The 19,582-nt window shown below is 33.0% G+C and overlaps 2 protein-coding genes across 3 annotated transcripts in view; both read right to left on the bottom strand.

Annotated features, from left to right (window-relative positions):
- Positions 1–8,849, bottom strand: part of LOC128988087 (parathyroid hormone/parathyroid hormone-related peptide receptor-like) — a 91,582-nt gene extending 82,733 nt beyond the window's left edge. For both annotated transcript variants that reach the window (XM_054409288.1, XM_054409289.1), the window contains exon 1: positions 8,814–8,849. The gene's annotated coding sequence lies outside the window, so the exon portion shown is untranslated. The remainder of the gene's footprint in view (positions 1–8,813) is intronic.
- A 7,661-nt stretch (positions 8,850–16,510) lies between these two features.
- Positions 16,511–19,336, bottom strand: LOC128987476 (uncharacterized). Its single transcript, XM_054408337.1, has 2 exons — positions 18,721–19,336; positions 16,511–17,685 (listed from the first exon to the last, which is right to left on the bottom strand). The coding sequence occupies exons 1-2, from the start codon at positions 19,334–19,336 to the stop codon at positions 16,511–16,513; spliced, it is 1,791 nt and encodes a 596-aa protein (XP_054264312.1).
- Between the last annotated feature and the right edge of the window lie 246 nt (positions 19,337–19,582).

Raw genomic sequence — 19,582 nt, 5'->3', positions numbered from 1 at the left:
TTAAATGAAAGTCAGATCCAGTTTATTGTGCTACCTTATGGTACCTATTTTAAATATGAAGTCGAATAACAGATCTGTATTGTAGTAGTCGTTCCTCACTAAGCCATTACATAGTTATTTTAAATATTAGTCTGGATATTATTTCTTATAAATCCTATACAACAACAAGCGCGTGCATTGAATATGGTTTTTTGGCCACGCGAAATCTATTAGAGTTGGTCACAATGTTGGGAAATATCCAGTTTCTGTCCTACAGCCCTTGAAAGTGCTCATGCTATCGGCAACCCCTTTTCGTAGCGGCAGTTAATAAAAACAGCTGTTATTTTAGGGTTATGTTTATTGTCATCATTTGATTTTACGTGTAAACAAAAATAACTCCATTGGTCGGTTTGGACTAAACATTTTAAATAATAGTTGTATTTAGTTTAGTTGATTGGGTATGTATCAGTGTTAAATGATTTCAAGGTTAATTTTCAAGATTAACAATGAAATGTGGAAGACTTCCGAAGCAAAAATATGTACAGAATCTGCAAGGGAGAGATGCCCCTAACGACTACGACAAACAAAGTTTACCTCTTCGTCTACAACCGAGCCAGATCCAACCAACTCATACATCAAATGTCTCAGAACCTCGGCCATGTCACGCATCGAAGAATGAAAGTAGTGAAATAAATTTCAGATCTTATAGTCGAGCAATATGATGAACATCAGGCTGATCATTTTTAAGAACGTCAGTAAACTGAAGTCTGAAATTTCTCAAACCAATAAAGTTACCATGTCGGTGGATAAGAGATATTATTGAATAACCATCATGCGCCGACATTGCAAGTGGACAATATTAGAAAATTTAAATACCGAGCCATCCTTGCTCTAATCAATTAATCAGTTAAATCAATCAATGGGCTAAATAAAATCAAAATCATTGATCTAATTTTGATCAAATTTTTATTCAAAATATATGCACAAACAAGCAAACTGCAATAGTTTACTTTTTCTCCGTAAGAAAAACTTTGGGAATTTTACTATAAAGACATTTTTGTTATTTCTCCGTGGCCTTTAATAATTCTTCAGCAACGCTTTAGAGTGCAAACTCTCTTTTTTAAGCTCGACACAATGATTGCGATAAAAATTTGTAATTTTATGTTTTTAAGAAGAATTTGAAAATCTCATTTACTCTAGTTCAAAGCCCCTTTACACTACGTTCCCATAATCAAATCATGCTGGTTCGAGAACTCATCCAAGTTTATACAGCCCTGCCAAATTTCATCAAAACTGAACCTAAATTACTCGAGCTATCACGTTGAGGGCACACACACATCACTTATTTTTTTCTCAATTTCTCTTAAATTATAGCTATATTATTAAGTAGACAATGCTCTACTGCAAAAATAAATTCTTATTTTTAGAGATATTGAGTTAACATTTTAGAATTCAAATAGTACATGGTTGTAACGGGATGGTTTAGTTTTAAACTTGAGATCATGCATAAAAATAATTTATTTTATCTAAATTAAGGAAAAGATTTATAACAGTTTTTATCGACATTTCCATTGTGCAAGAATAGTTATTTGTGCAACTAGTGAGAAAAGTGAGCAATTGACTCACTCGAGAGAAATCCTTACTCACGAGCCGTAGGCGAGTGAGGAATGGTTTCTCGAGTGAGGCAATTGTACTTTGAACTCGAGTAGCACATTATACTTTTCCTACAGTTACCATAAAACAAATAAATTGGTGAAGAAACATAACCTATTTTTACACAGAAGTGAACTTTTAATATAACATTTAATTTGCACTGACAAATACAACAGTACAATAGCTGACCAGCTGATTTACAGCCAGTGCTGCCAACGTATTTCACGCGCATACTACGTTGCCTGCATGTTACGGGCTCACTATTTCGTGCCTTCACGTTGCAAATCTGGAGTGAGATAAAGTAATTAGAGTGAGACAATGTTAACATTGTCTCACTGATGAGCGAATTGGCCACTTAGCTTTCTCAAATCAGTGAGAGAACATGAACATTGTTAGGTAACTGTAGGAAAACCTTTATTTTCTAATTTTAAATACTGTTATAGTTTTACCTGTATCATAATGAGTTGTGGCGCTAATATAAGTAAAATTACAGATATCCCAAAGAGGTCCAACCTTAATTTGACCTTAATTTAGTTATATTACGTGTCATAATAACAAATGGTTTAATAAATTACTGTAATTGTGCAACTAAATGTGTTTTATACTTTAAATATCTTAACAATAAAAAATAAAATTTGCATACTAAGGTACATCTTCTATCGGAATAGCTTTTTTTACAATGGAACGAAATTATAATGAATAATATGGTAGGAATTCATTTGAAAAACTCTCTTTATTTGTAACTTTTTGTTAATTATCTATTATTATCTATTATATTATTATTATATATTATTACCATATAATTCTATTATATTATTATTAAGTCCGAAATCCTTTTAGAGATAGGTTGCTATAGTAATCAATAAATGTGTAAAGAGAAGAGAATTGGCGTAAGGTTTTCAATCCCTTACTATAGTTTTTTGTCGCTGGTGTGTAGATTTATGAAACATATATCTGGAAGATCCAACACTGTACAATATTCGGGTAATTTATTATAGAACATGATTAGAAACAGTGTCAATATTTTGCAAATCTCTTACATTTTGTTGTAATTGGAGGTATTTTCCAAACTTTTGCACTATTACTAGGGTGTATCAACACTTTAATCCGTACGTAAATAAGAATAAAGCTATTTTTTTTAGAAATATCTATTTTAGATCATGTAGATGTTAGATTGCCTCGCTCACATTCCCGTCAATAATTTATAAAAAAGGGAAATAGATAGTTCACTGATATCATATCAAACACATTATATACCTTACTAGCCTATGTATTTTTCAACAGATTTGTTTTCTAAGAAAAAAAAACAAACGTTCAAAGCAGGAAGCTTATCATTTAGAAATTAAGCTATGGAAGTTCAAGTGGAAGTGGAAGTAAGTTTCCGTCAAACTCAAAGGTCACCGGTTTGATCCTGATAAAAGTCTGGAGTTCTTTTTTAATATTCCAAACCGATCTTCGCCCTTCTTGATCACTGGGCTTTCAATAAATTGATCAACGTTCTTTCTATAAACAGCCTTGTTAAGAAATATCTTATTTTATTCGTTAAAAGCAATGACATCATTCATGCTAAAAAATTAACATTCAGTCATAGTTTTCTGAAACAGTATACCTCCGTGTGTTGGCTTCGTAAATGATGGTAATATAAAAAATGTCCTTTAATAATAATCCATAACTGTTTTGGAACTACTGTATCAGCCATGGAGGTTATACCATGTAGTTGTACCATGTTGTTTTGTTGGCTATACCTGCGTTAAGAATGGAAAATTTGCCTACATTACGAAAAATTGTGATAATATGAATGGTTAATGATATTATTTTTTACCATTCTCTAGCTGCTAAATTACAAAAATGTGTATCCAACATAAAAACAAATCAAAATGAGCTAATATTTATGAGTTCATAACATTATACCAAAGGATACAAGTTTTTATTTGTTTTATTTTACTATTAAATGTGATTATATCTACCCAGTAATGCTTGTTAACAATGTAAAGCGAGGAGATTAGCTAGGCAATATAGATGGAAAAATATTTTCCTACACTCACCTGACAAAGTGGGCTTTCTAGCACTAGTTAATTATAGCACGCAAAGTAGCTAATTACTGCATTTACTTATTTTCCCGGACTCACATTTTCGCATTCATTTTTCTTCCCCGCTCCCCAGTATTTCAACCAAACAACACAAAATAGTGAGCTCGAATTAGGCACGTAATACTGGTATGATTGAAAACGAGTTGGCAACACTGCAAAATGATCAGCTGGTGCAGTGTTTATTTGTCATCCCATTGAACCATTGCTACAATAGATTAACTTAACCTGAAACCGACAGTATTATGTTCAGGTTTTGATTCATTATGCTTGCAAAATTCCATTCAGATATCGTTTGGTAATTTTTGAAACAATTTTATTTAGGTTTTGATTTGTTAGTGAGGCAATTTCATTTAGGGTTGAATTTGTAAAGTTATGCAACTGCATGGTAAAAGCATAAATAGAACATACTCCCTTAGTAGATTTCTCATTCTTATGTAACCGTTGTAGCCTATTGTGTACAATTTGTTTCTGGTTATTTCAGTAATTTAAAATACAGTTTAAACATATAAAACTATATAATCATTCTAACCATAAACAATAATTCGTCTTCTAGTTATACAAGGTGATAGACTCAAGAAGGCCACCATTGGAATTTCGGAAACGGTAAGAATCAGAGAAAACTTTAAATGGGAGAGATTCCTTTAATTTTGTGGCATATAGAAATTAAATCAATCTTTATTCATAGCTCAAAGGTTTCTGTGGGACGCATAGTTTCTTTCTTATGACGTATCCCAAGGCTGGTTTTACATACGTAGAAGTGTCTAAGCAAATGGACTTGCATTCTACGAATTGATATAAAGACTAACATATTCGTCCTTCTTCACCAACTGTTTGAAATGTAAATGCTTTCCATTACTCAATAAATCTTACCTCTATGTTGCAGATGCTATTTACGACAGAAAATATTTAGGAATAATGTTATTCCAGGTGAAAAAGATAAATCTCTTTTAACTCGAAAAATGGGTGTCAGATAAATTCCACGCGAGGTTTAAACGTCGGTTCGCCGTGACAGGCTGAGGCTGGATTACGTAGTCAGTTTACGCCATACTCCAAGGAGTGGCATTAATTAAAACTCAGGTTTCTAGATAATGTCAGCATTAGCTCAGGTCATTGTAATCACTCAATTTATATAGTATAATGCAATGATATTCTTAGCTATAACTACAGTGTTTAGTTCCTCGACAGGCCATAGTACAATGCTCCAGTTCTCTTAAGGTTTAAACAGTGGCTATTTGTCTAGGTAGAATTATTTATCAAATACACTCATTTATAAAAGAGCAAAGAGATATTTATCTTATTTCCTTTATGTTCCTCCCTAATCTCTGCGAAACGGAGACAAAAAATTAAAACCTAATTAAAAACATTTGAACATTTGAAAAAGAAATTCTGTACAGTCAATTCCAAATCGTTTTAGAGTTTTATTATTGCGGATTGTAATTGTTTTCTAGAATTTTCTGGTGTGTCTATTGTTTATAATACAAGCGTCTTCACTTAAGGAGATGTATTCCTCTGCTCTAATACGAGGTGTGTTATTAGGCTTGTTAATAATGTTAAGAAAATACCGGAAAGCTTAAATGTGTTTAGTACAATTTAGACGAATAAATAGCAATTAAAATTAACTGCCACAAAAAATAAAGGAATGTCCCCCTTTATAAATGTTCTCCAATTCGTGTGTTTTCTCCAATTCTAATTTTTGTGTTCGTTTAGGAATAAAGCACAAAACTAAACCTAGAGTACAAGCAAAGATACATGGAAATAAGGGGAGTCCGAGGTCCTATCTTTAGTAATGTTAACTAAATGTCACTTTTCTCAGGAGTTAGAACAGGTAGGATAGTGAAACTGGGTATACTTTTTATGAACTAATTAACTAGTGACAGACACAAGATTTTTCATTTAAAATTTAAAATAACTATATGATGGGTTTTTATACATTTAAAAAAAATGTGTTTCAAAAATAAAATTTATCATTTTTTTACATGCTTCTACTAAAGATATGATGAATTCCTTATGTCTGTGTTTAGATTAAGTCACTAAGACTACATTGTAAAAATTTCACAGCTGTATGTATTACCAGTCCTGAAAAAATGACATTTAAGTTTAAAAAAGTTAAGTTGCTGAAATCGGCAAGAAAAGCCTCCAAGGGTCAACCAAGGGTCTACTAATTTTACCTTTAAAACGTCACTGCAATGTTATGGAAAATAAATTTGTTTATACATTTCTAGGTTAGTAATCAAAAATGTAAGTATACCAATTTTAATAAGAAATTCTGTGCTATAAAAAGAACATAAAGAGTAAAAATTGAAAAAAATTAAAAAATTTCGACTTTGACTCCCCATCAAAACAATTTCCTTCGTACTTTATGTTGTAAATCAGTAAATTGCCTATATCATGTAATATTGTTATAAAGTATATATGTTATCAATGGAATACATCCACACCTGATCCTAGGATAGAGGAAATATTTTTCAGAGAGGACCGAATGATCATGTAACTTAGCTCTTAAGCAAATGTATTTCCTCAAATTAAAACTCTTTAACCAGCAAAGTTTGTAAACACGTACATAAATATTTCTGTCAGTTTTTTTTAATACACAGTGTGTACTTTTAAATTAATTAAATATAATTATAATAATTAACTTTATCTATTCACAAACCCAAATAATGAGACTCTTAATACTCTTCGATTTTCAGACAAGTGCTCTTTAAAGTATCTAGGAATTTGCTAATACATTGGGTGCTCCAATAGAAAACCTTGAAAATGAGTTGACGTTTGTAACAAGTGTTAGTTTATCCACCCAGGTGGGGATTCGTTTCGTCGAGAGCCTTTATGATCTTACTTCACATTTAAACGTAGTATGTTCTGATTTTCTATGTTCTATCTATAATGATTTTTCCGTAAAAAAATGTTAATAAAATTTCTTAGTGATTTTTTAAAGTAACTTTTATGTTAACCTACCAAGCACTTTGTCAATGTGAGTGCACAGCCTCAATTTAAAATAACTTTGATCACGTCTTTTATGCTTCATTTCCAGCTTTGAAACGATTACTAAATGTTTCAAGTATCAATAATGTTTTTGAACATAATAGGATGTCTTTTACTATTAATTTTTCTGTTACAAGTCACAGCATAATAAACTAATCATGTAAGTATACCATTGATTAATTTAGCTATTCATCAATTCATACTTAACTATAAGCTAGTACGTAAGTAATTTAATAATCCATTTGATACTAATGGTAAACAGTCCACAAGGTTTCGTTAACCCTTCCTATTGCAATTTTTTTTAAATCAGATAAACGCATCTGATTACCAGTCCACACCAAACATAAATATTGAACATATTTAACCATATAGACCGTGCTTCATTAAAAGCTTATTTATGGGCACTATAATCATAAATCGAGATATTGGTGGTTATGAATTTAGCTTGTAACATCAGATTTCATGCTTATGACTCCATAACAGTTTTAGAGCACTTAAGGCTAACAATAACAACCTTAGGTTAAATATAAAACGATGACTCATGTACTACAAAATAATTTCTGAAGACACTCCCATTTACATACCGTAATATCTCTCGAATAATCGTTTCCATGGTAACTGTACTAACCATATGTAATTTCTTATTAAAATCTCATTTAAGAATTACTTTACCATTACGTTAGGCCTATTGCTTAAAATTCCGCTCACTCAATGTGTCTTGTTTTAATTGGTTGATATGAATAATACATTTAACTTTAATTAACATAAATGGCTCATTACTAGTTTATTTCTCTAATTAGTGATTCGAATCACAACTTCAGTTGGTTTTGTCAACACTGTTAATGAACATTGGACGCTTCTTTATAATTTAACGTTTAGCGACGACCACGGCATCCATGATAACACTAATTTGTTTTGAATTTTTCTTTGTAATTTAAATATTCTACTACACATGCATAATTGGCAACAATCATTTTTCCAGTTACTCGTTGGACTACAGTAATAATAATAGCTTCTGGCGCAACGCTGTTCGCCATTGCTGGTAATCAACTGCTGCGTCGCTTTTACAATATTGCTTTGTAAATTAATTGTAGAATGGACAAAGAACTAAACATACAAAATCCACCATTAATGTGGAACGTTTTTCTAAAAGATTTGTTTATATTGATTTTTAACCATTTCATTTTACCAAGTACAGTATTTGTCATTTGTTTTATCTAGGTTTAAGGCCAGAAAATATGATAACTAACTATAGTCTAAATTTAAAATATTTATTCCAAAACTAATTTGAGAACACGTTTGCAATTTTAGTTATAAGTTGTGTTAGATGAGTGTACATAATTAAATTTCATATTTATTTAAATTATTTTGTTGCTTGTTCATGTCATATAAAATATTTCAATTGTTTTCATTTGACAAGTGGAAAATGCAACTAAAACTCGTTCAGTTATTTAATCCATCTTATCATATGAACGTGAATCTAAAATCAATAATATAACACTTAACATTAAAATGTAAGATGCTCAAATACAGAGTACTGTATACAATCAAATATTTTTTGCAAAGCAAATACACTTTCAAACGGTGTGTCCATAAGGTCTTGATGCTCATTCTTATTAGGTACATATAGGAACCTTGTCCCTTGTCACGGTTGTTCCTAATAGTGTGGTGGATGTAACATCTATCTTTACTATGCGTACAATTGAAACAGGGTTGATCATATTAAAATACCTCCTCTTAAAATATTTCTCTTCTACTAAATATTCTATAAGGGTCGTCCAAACAAGTTTGTCTTCAAAGTGAAGCGGTGATTAGATGTCTATATCGCAAGTATAGGATTTATACTGTTATTTTGTGAAAGATTTGTAAGTACACTTATAGGATACTAGAGGCAATTTATTGAGCTTTCCATATTTTACTTAGTGTAAAATCATTAATATAAAATATATATATATACTTTTAAATCCAAACAGGTCTTTAAACCTTTTGAATACTCTGTTTTTAAGACCATTATATTTTCTTTAAGTTTTTTTTCATGAAGATTAGGGCATTTGTTTTCTTTTAACATATTTCAATTCAGTTATTTTGTTTTGGAAGTTGTATACTTACCAATGACGGAGAACCGTGTCGGACAGTGTCGCGGGCACGACTGTTCTGGACTGATAGTGATGATATCAACAGGTGGGTGGGGGAGGGTTGGTTGGTAGGTAGGGGGAGAATGGTTTGTGGTATTGTCGCTTAGCAACCAACGCCAGACCGGGCCTAACCCGATAACCTGGTGCTAAAAATATGTACTCTGCCGTCACTTGGCAACAGCTTTCCTGCCACAGATATATTTTTACCAGATGGTAACAGGAAAATATGCAAGTTGTAATTAATTGTTTTATATTTTAAAAGTAAAACTATGAAAATGCAACCGTTCATGTATAGTAATACTGTAGCGTATTATTTAAATGATTATATACATATTTACTTATAAACGTTCACCTTTATATGACCGTTGTTATGGGAGTATGTATGGAATATTTTATCATACCTAATATTATAAAGCTGATACATTCAAAACTGGGAAATTAAGACAACTCTTTTGAACAGTGGGTGAAATAAAACTTCACACATTCGTTCTGTACAAAACGATGCGGTTTGAATCAATAGTAGTTATGATTATCTACTCGTGTAAGTGTTTATTGTGGTATTTTAACTTGGTTATCAGTGGTAGGAAATTGATAAACTGATCTGTGAGCGTGGAGTCGCTAAATACTGCATCTGTATTTTAGCATTAAAATATGTCATACTCAACTGCAATGCTTGGAGTAGGACAAAATAGGCGATTATGCCCTAGTATACCTAACATATTTTTTAATTAAAAGAACTTCATTCTCAGTACAAAAATAAATAGCCTATTTCACTTAGGGAAATTCTCTAATATTTTATGTTTATCTGAGTACATTGTGAACAAGTGGATTTGATAGAAACTTATTACCTCAGCAACTTCAAATGCATACTGAGGAAAGATTATGAGTCATTTAGGAATTGCCCTTTCCCAAGCGACAAAGGTTTCTTATACAATTACATTTAAATTTTACGATAAAATTTAACTGTACGATAAACATTAAAAAATTACATGATGTAAACAAACATTTTTCTTGTGTAAAGTGCATATTAGAAGTACAAATAAATTATATTTTTTCTACAGCTGTGAATTTAAAACTTAAATAAAATGGCTCATGTATTTTTACGAATGGAGTTTATATGACTGACATTTAAAAAACAGAAAAGCATTGCTACTTCGACACAGGAAAAGCGATGGATTTAATTAACGTTTGAAACCAGCCCTGGTTGAGATACATAGCCTATGTTACAGCCCAATTCACCAGTGTAGTTGGTTATTTATAAACAAATGTAAAAATTTAGGGATTTTGAATCATTTATCTTTATAGAATAACTGCTTTTACCACTATATTTATTCTTAGATCTGTACTGTCTAATAGATGCTTCTTTATTTTACTTATTATAATTTAATAATTTAAAAAAAAATACTTCTGTATTTACTAAAGGGTTACGCCAGTTCAACTTGGATTTTTACAATTTTTAGTTTTTGTACAGCTTTTTAGTTGGCGTATATATTCAAAATTTAAATGTTATCTAATATAAAACTAGGCCTAACAGCTTATTATATTCTATAAAACAGTATATACATGGTTTTAAAATATATTTAATCGAAAAATGAAAATATTTTATTGTTATTATAGTATACATTAATAAAAAATATTTTTGTGTGATTTGATTTATTATAGGCTACATTATTATTAACTTATAATAAGTATAATAAATGTCAGTCATGTAAAAATGAGCGGTTTAATATGCAATACATTTGATGTATTTATATTTTAAATCTTTAAATCGACCAAAAGAATATGAAACTTGTGTCAACCGATCACAAGAGTATAATACCCCCGCCGCAGCAAACCTGCAGACTAAGCGAATTTCAACTTGTCTGATTACATTTTTACTAAAATATTTCCATAAATAAGACATATTTATTCCCTATTTAAATAACATTATATTTAACGAGTGCTTAGGTTTGCTGCTACGGGGAAGGTAAAAAGTGTTGTTTGACTATACGTCAATAGTATAGGATGAAATAAATAAATTTGCCAAATTTTATCAATATATATCCATAAACAAGTAAACTACAACGATTTTCATTTTCTCCATAAGAATGACATGGGAATTTTAAATTACACTATTTTTGAATTTTCTCCGTGACCATTAGGCGTACAACAGCGCTTCAATATACTAAATTATTTCTTTTTTAAGCTCTACAAAACGGTTTAGGAAGAAATTGTAAAATGTTTTGTTTTTAGGGTCAAAAATGGGAAAAACCCATTTTTACCCCATAAAACCCCCCATAAACCCCCGTTCCCATGGTCCGATTATGCTGGATCGCGAACTCGTTCGAATAAACGTAGGATTACACGTTTGTACCAAATTTCATCAAAATCGGATCATTTTTGTTCGAGTTATCGCGCTAACGGACACATATATAAATATATATATATGTATATATAAATATATATATATATATAAATATATATATATATATGAATTTAAACGGATGGTGTTTTTGGTCTCTAGGAACCTCAAAACGAAAAAGTAAATCGGTCCCGGGTCCAGGTCTTACCATGAGTACTACGGTAATAGCTTATTCCCTATATGGGAAATTCGCTAAAGTTAGATAAAAAATGTACTTTTATTAAATTCATCTTTACATTTTGAGGCTCAGCAGAAATTCTCTAGAAAGAGGTTAAAGTTGTTTTACTACTATTCTGAGAAAGACTCAAAATGTAATAATTGTTTCACGAGTTCTGTATTTTGTCGTGGAACTGTTAATATTCGTTGTGCAGTAATAGCCCATTTTAATACTATTGCTAAATGTGTTGAATATCGTTAAATACATTACTGTTAACAGTAAATTTTGCAATCACTATTTTAATTCAATTTCCTCCAATAATTGCAAATGTTACCGTTTTTACTGGGGAGGAAATACGCCATTACCTTACAACAAATTCAAATACTGTCACAGAGACAAGGTCCTGTCAATAATAACACGGCTGACGTTTGGTGATTTAAAATTTAACCACACATTTTTGTTTTTCTACCCCTATTAATCAAATATTCAAATATTTTTTATTTAATGAGGGATTCAAAGGTTTATTCTATTTTCTGTGATTGAACAGTATAAAACGACTTCAGAGGGATCACCTGACCTGTAAATGGGGACAACAGTGGCTACTTTAAGCCTATCAGGAAAAAACCATGTGTAAATGAAACAGGAGAGTGGCAAATCCAAGTTTTCCTTAGTTACAAAAATACTTATTCCATCAATACCTACACTAAACTTTTTTTCATACGTTTAATACTGTAAATATTTTTTTAACACCGTTCAATTAAATGGCGACCATACAAAGTAGGTATTTTAATAGTAACAACCGCCTCCTCATATCTAAAAGTAAAACAAACTACACCTCACTTATTCTCACTTACATCTTCCATAAAAATATCATCCACAAAGTATTGCTTTAACTGAGGGACAAATTTACAAAAATATTTGGTAAACGCTTTTGCAATATCAACCTAATTTCTTTTACGCTGGGACAGCACCTTGTATACGTTTATGTTGTTAAAAGACCTTTTGCTTTTTTAGATACTTTTCCCCTCAATACTCTCTTGAGTCACCATAAGATCTCTGATGGGACTCAAGAGTGATGTGACTCTGAGTAAGATTTGAATAGTAATTCAATTAGCTTGTTTGATACATTTTGTTACATATTCATATTTCATTCGTATACATATTTCGTTAGCATTATATAGCGTTATATTTTAACTTTAACTGACCAGTGCTTTAATTTTGAGTATTGTTAATGCAGACTATCTTTACGGTTAATCAAACAAACTATTTGCAAACCATTTAATTCTTATCTATTTGCTTTTTTGCTATCCTTACTGGTGTATTATTTAATAGCAAGAGCTATCATAACATGCATGGTGTATTTTATCAAATGTATCTAAGCAACTAACTATTGACGTCACTAAAACTAATAACAGGTTTCCAAAACAAGGCTGGACAAAACAAGGTGCCTACTAAATAAATCCTTATCTGCAGCCCTACAAAATGAACTTTCCCTGTTTGCTTTAACTATATTACAGACACCGAGTTAGCGTAGTGAGCAGTTAATACTTATTTTTTCCAAGCAATGCTTAAAGTCTAAATGACTATAATTTATAATAAATAATATAAACTCTAAATTATGAAGATCTGACGACGACGACGACGAATTATCTATTACCGTTGGTCCCTTTATTTAAAAACTTAATGTTAAATTAAAATACTCTATTTTTGTATTATTATTATTTTTAACCAAAAAAGGTTTGATCTTAAGTTTCCAGGTGTGATTTCAGCACATAGGCCTAAAAAATGCCATGTTGAACCGTCTTTAAAATAAATTCCCCTCCCAACAACAATAAGCCTCATGGATATTTATGCAACAATGCATATCAGCTGATCGGCAATGAAGAAAATTAAACTGGATAAACAAACCTTGTAAGCTTGTTTCATCGTCATACAGTGCCTCACAGTAGGCCTACTTGTTTTTTGTTGCTGAACAAAAACCACTGTATATTACAGTACCAATATTACATCTATACTTATTTAATACGCAAGCAGGTTTTTTGTGACAATTACTCCTCCGAAACTACTGAACCGATTGACATGTTTTTGGTGTCATTGGAAAGAGGGTAACGTGAAGTTGTGCAGGAAACTTTCATTTTAGGGAAATAATGAGAGATTGAGGCCCTGGAGCCCTTTAAAGTTTCGTATTTATCCTTAAGGATAACATGGGAGATAATTTTTATTTACAGAAACATATGTTTGTTACTTAAAAATAGTCAAAGTCTACTACATAATAATTTCTAGGTATTATGACTCTTAATGTATACCTACTACATTTCAATCAAGGATTGTGTACCTTAAAGTTTACCCATAATGGATCTTACTACTTTATTTTAATGCTGGGAATAGTAAAATTTAGTGGAGAATAAGTTACCATGATTTAGAAAACTTTACTATAATAATTTATGTATTCAAATCACAAATCTTTGACATTATTAATTCATTTGAAACTAAACAGCTGATCAACAAATCAAACAAATCATCTACTTCATGTGAATAATGTTATTACACAAACATATTTTTTTAACCGATATATTGATTCTTTTTTACTTGTGGGTGTATTTTGAGTTTGCAGTTATGAAAGCACCAAGCCAAGTAACTTTTATCTAATTTTCTTTATAGACTAACAGTATAATGAATTACTACATGAACTTGACAAGTCAGGTAATTAATTGTCAGTATACCAAGAAGAGTGGGTCCTTGAAAACAGACGAAGGCGGAGACACCCATCTAGAAAATCCAACTGAGTGTTTAAATATAGAGGTCAGTGGATTGCCAAGACACAGATTAGACTAATAAAAGGGGGCAGTGGTGGTTATTGATGAGGAATATTGATACATAAAAAAGGGCCTCATTAATGACACAAGGCTTCATGTGATCAGAATGGTTAACAACTTAATAGAATGTAAAGTCTTAACTGGAACAAGTGAGTGGGGACATATTTTGATTTCGAGGATAAAAATTAACCGTCTGAAACAAACTTACCTTTTAAAATGGAAAGATGCTAATTTCTGTTACCTTTGGCATTTGCAGCGCTGTTCTTACCCGGACCAATTTCAGTCTAGAGCAACTATATTATACGTTGTATTAAGTAAGGCTACATCTTTTAATAGGATACGCATATTCGTTACGGAAAACTCTGACCAGGGTAATCTTCCTGAAGGTAACTTTAAGGCTAAAATCGTAGTATTCATGGAAGTGATTTTGTGATAAAAATATTGTTTTTTTAGTGTTTATTATTAAAAGTGTATTTTCTTCAAGCAGCATTTTTATGACCCTCAAAATATGCTACATAGGCCTATTGGTTTGATATGATAAAATGTTTTGTTAAATTTGTTTTAAAAATCTTTAAAAAATAACTGCCTTACAACCTTGCTCGCTTTCTATAACATACTTGAACTTGAACACTTATTAATTTACTAAATATAATACACACACAGCTAGAAAATGACTGGACTGCTTCCCTTTTAAGGCGTTATTATTACCGTATTTAATTTTCGACGTCGAGTACGATGAATTTGTTTTCTAAATTCATATGTTATTTTGCGGGGCATTGAGCCGCACAGGTTCACTAGTATACATTATTGTAGAATTAAAGATCTTATGTAAAAATATATTTGACAAAGGTAAGCAAAGAGTTTCAGGATTGCGAGGATTATCTGAAAACATTGCTGATCTTCTAATCATTCGCGGCCAGGAGCATTTCCTTTTGTTGTGTAGCCAAACCCGGGCCAGTTTTATTTGAACGAGTTGAAACAACAAAACTGTAAAAGTCAAACTAGTATAATTAGCTAGTATTTTATTCAACAACATTTTAATTTTATATATTTACTTTATACGTAATATTTTAATACTTTTCAATGAAATGGCGAACATACAAAGTAGGTATTTTAAGCCAAGTATTTGTCTAGCTCATAAAATAATACAAATAAATCTATTTATAATCTGTGTTTTAACATGTGTTACAGTTTTTAATCAAGCTGAATTGTATATATGGTGAAAAAAGACGAACACTCTGTTGTGGAATTAATTTTTAAAAACTTCAACGTGATTTGGAATTTTAACCTTATTTACAAAAGTAGAAATAAAATACAAAAGTAGGTTATTTTCTTTCATTTTACTAATGGCATTGACTATACACCGAATGGACAGTCGAAAAAAACCATGAGTAAGCATTATCAACTAATTTCGAGTAGGGGATGACAGTAGAATAGAGCGAAATGTTGGTCTATACTTCTTTCCTATCTTCTTAAGAAAGAACTATAAGTATTATCTAATAATTGTTAGATGATAATGACCAAACAATTAGCTAGTGCTAAAGATAATTACTCATTCTACTTATTAATTGAACTGCTGTTATTTTGAGCCCATTGATTGGCGGATACCAAACAAATAATTTAGACTGTCATGTTATTAGTTCACTGGCAACAGGGACTGACAGATATTATTCTTTAAGGCTGAACAGCGAATTGAAAGTATTATTGCACGCATTCTACGTAAATCTCAATAACTACATCCCAACAAATGATTATGTAAACAGGTAATACATAATTTACGATTATCATATTTGTTTGGCTTGGTGTTTTCTTTCTGTAGTAACGATGTTTCCAGGTTCCTTGTGAGTCTTGCCACATAAACACTTTTCTCTCGACGACAGTAAACTCTTGACACCGGTGTGTACCGCACTTCTCTCCTGCATACATTAGTTTACTCTGTTTACTTCTAACTCTACTCTCCTCACTTCCACCATATTTTAATCTTTGAAGTATCATGCTGAGAAAAGCTTAAGTTTCGCCGTGCTGAGGAAATCCTAAGGTGTTCGCTTGGTCAGTGTGATGGTATTGTTTGAAAACCGTAGCTTGCTGAGGAATACCAAATGCGCCGTAAACTTTGCTTTACTAAACACGCTACGTGCATTAAATAAATAAAATAAATAAAAATGCCTTTATTTATTAAGCGTTTCTCAGTACAAATACTGCTTCTCAGAACAACTTTCGTCAAAAACAATATAAAACTAACAACAAATAAATAGAGCAATAACAAAACAGAAACAAGACAATATGAGTAACAATAATTAACCATCAGTGCACAATTCTTTGATCTTAACTCTAAATGATGATAAAGAATACTTTTTGAGGCCAGAGGGGAGGTCGTTGTACAGTTTTGGACCGAAGTACGAGAAGCTTCGTCTCCCAAACTCAAGCCTCACTCTTGGAAAGTGAAGCTGGAGACCACCATGGCGGGTACTGCGCTGAGAGACCTCCTCCCGGAAAGAGAGCCTCTCAAGAAGGTACTGTGGCTCCTGTAAGACAAGAGCCTTGTGCACCATGCAGCACGTCATGATCCTGCAAACAGTGTCTACTGTTGTCATCCCCGCTACAGCTCTATAGGGAGAGACATGTTCAAATTTTTTGAGGCAAAAAATGAAGCGAATAGCTGAATTTTGCAGTTTCTGCATTCGGGTCATGTCTACTCCAGAGATGCTGTTTCCATAAGCAGGGAGACAATATGTAAACACCGACAGGACTAGTGACTGCATGAGGCGCAGCTTCGCAGATTCTGGCAGCAGACTTCTAAACCTGTACAGCCCTCTCAGCCTTCCTAACGCGCGCTGCGAAGCATGTGTGACATGGTCAGAGAAGGTGAGGCTGCTATCAAGCACAACGCCAAGAGTCTTTGACTTGTCACACAAAGTCAAAGATTCCCCGTTGAGCACAACACTCACTCCTCTCTCGCTGAGGGACTGCACCAAGTCTTGTGGCGCCGTATGCATCACAGTACACTTGCCAGTATTGAGTTTCAACCCATTTGCTTCTGACCACAAAAGGATTTTTCTCAGATCAGAGTTAATGAGATCGAGTGAAGCTCTAATCTGGGATGGCTCATAAGACAAGTGCAGCTGTGAGTCATCGGCATACAAATGAACTGTACAATGTTGCACACAGCTAGGAAGGTCTGCCGTGTACAAATTGAACAGAACAGGCCCAAGACAGCTGCCTTGGGGAATTCCTTGGGTTTTGACAAGCGGGGTTGATGTTTCACTCTCTAACTGCGTCACTTGCAGCCTGGAGTCTAAGTATGACCTTATCCATTTCAAAATATTTTCGTCAAAGCCATAATATTTCATTTTGGCCAATAGCATCTCATGGTTCATTGAATCAAATGCCTTTGAATAGTCCAGCATAACTAGAGAACTATATTTACCCTTGTCTTTGGCGTCAATCATATCACTAAATAAGTTCGTCAGGGCTGTACACGTGCTATGGTTAGGTCTAAATCCAGACTGAAGTTTGGGTAATATATTTTGTGTGTTTATGTAGCTGACTATTTGGCGAATAGCTATCTTCTCTAATATCTTTGACATAGCTGGTAATATTGAGATTGGCCTTAGGTCTTCGACTTTTCTTGGGGCTGTAAGTTTGGGTAATGGTCGGATAATACTAATTTTCCAGGACTTAGGAAATTGTCCCTTGTCTAGTGATAGATTTATCAGATGGGTAATTGATTTTATCGCATACGGACTGACAGTTTTAATCATTTCAATTGAAATTTCATCGCTACCCACTGCTTTAGATTTGATCTCATTCATTACATCCATAACCTCTTTTTCACTGACATATTGAAAATTGAAGGTATTTATAATGCCATCTCGTTTATTATCCATAAAATATTCCCAAAGCTGTTTATCAATATCGGTCTCAGCTCCCATGTTTACAAAATATTCGTTAATCTCATTAGCTTGCAGATCATGTGGAATGCTTGAGTTACTCTTAGAGCCAATTATATCATTCCTTTTGAGGCACGTCCAAAATTCTTTTGGGTCTTTTGAGGACGATAGTTTATCAGAAAAATATGTCTTTTTCGCACTCCAGATCATATTATTTAACCTATTTCTAACGCCCTTATACCTTTCCCAATTCTCATCACATCTATCTTTCCAATAACGATTTCGCAGTCTATTTTTCTCTTTTGTCAACCGTTTAATATTTTCATTACGCCAAGGAGCCTTCCTCTTTGTAATTTTTTTGCACACTATTGGTGCATTGTCATCAAATATCTTTCTAATATTAGACGTAATCAATGTTTCCACAATATCTATTTCCTGTTCGTTCCTAATACTGTTCCAGTCCATTGCGGCAATCTCAGTTACAACTTGATTAATGTCGAAATTTCTATAATCTCTATATTTTATTAACTTGGCTTCAGGTTTGTTCCTACTTGTACATAGTATGCAATAAATTAACTTATGATCTGTTATCTTAATGCCTCTGTGATCTGTTATACTCGAAGCATCCACTATGCCGGTCCTCTTGACTTCAGTCAACCTGTCCACAATGATATGGTCTAACAAGGTGGCTGAAGTTGCTGTTACTCTCGTTGGCTCATTAATTAGTTGTACAGCACATGCTTCTTTCAAGAGTCGGCTGTAATATTGATATTCGTTACTATTTTTCGACATGAGATCAACGTTCAAGTCCCCTAAACAAATGACATTGTTCACTTCGACTGCAAGATCCACAAACAAAGAGTGAAACAAGGAAGCAAGGCAAGACTGCCTCACATTGGGCGGTCGATAGGCCACACATAGCCCGAGTCTCTCACCACTCATTTTCAAAATGATACAAAGTGCCTCTATGCCAGGACTCAAACTATCTTCAAAGCTGTGACTTTCAAAGTGTATACCATCTTTGATATAGATGGCAACACCCCCACCTCCTTGATCTTCTTCACATTCTACATTTGTGTTACGATCAGCTCGCAACAACTGATACCCAGGCATAGAGAAGTCTTCTGATGGTGTTCCAGGGCACAGCCACGTCTCTGACACTCCAAAAACATCGAAGTCAAAGTCACGCACCAGTGAGCACATCTCTGAAAACCCCGTATTCAGAGAGCGCATGTTTAAATGAGCGACTTTGAGTTCTCTGGTGCCCCCCCTCCTAGCAAGTTTCCCGAAAGCCTCGGCGAGGGCGGGTCTCCATGTTGGCTGGAACCACCATGATGACCGCCAACAGCCTCGACCCCAGTCACCTCACCAGGAGCAGGAGCAGGAGCAACAGACGCGACTCTACCATGGTCATGCGAGAGAGACTGCGGAGCTGGCTGATCCAGATACCGCGAAGCCACTTCTAAAATCAGTGATCCG

Source organism: Macrosteles quadrilineatus, unplaced genomic scaffold (genome assembly GCF_028750875.1).
Source record: "Macrosteles quadrilineatus isolate MER2022 unplaced genomic scaffold, UCM_ALF_1.0 Scaffold_2__2_contigs__length_208266976, whole genome shotgun sequence".
NCBI classification, from domain to species: Eukaryota; Metazoa; Arthropoda; class Insecta; order Hemiptera; family Cicadellidae; genus Macrosteles; species Macrosteles quadrilineatus.
Note: the sequence above shows the minus strand (reverse complement) of the source record. Positions and strands in the feature narration are given on the sequence as shown.

Coding starts and splice junctions, on each gene's coding strand:
- LOC128987476 (XM_054408337.1), bottom strand. CDS start 19,336: ATGCGCTCTCTGAATACGGGGTTTTCAGAGATGTGCTCACTGGTGCGT. Junction 17,686..18,720: donor CGGCATAGTGGATGCTTCGA/GTATAACAGATC, acceptor GCACGTGTACAG/CCCTGACGAACTTATTTAGT.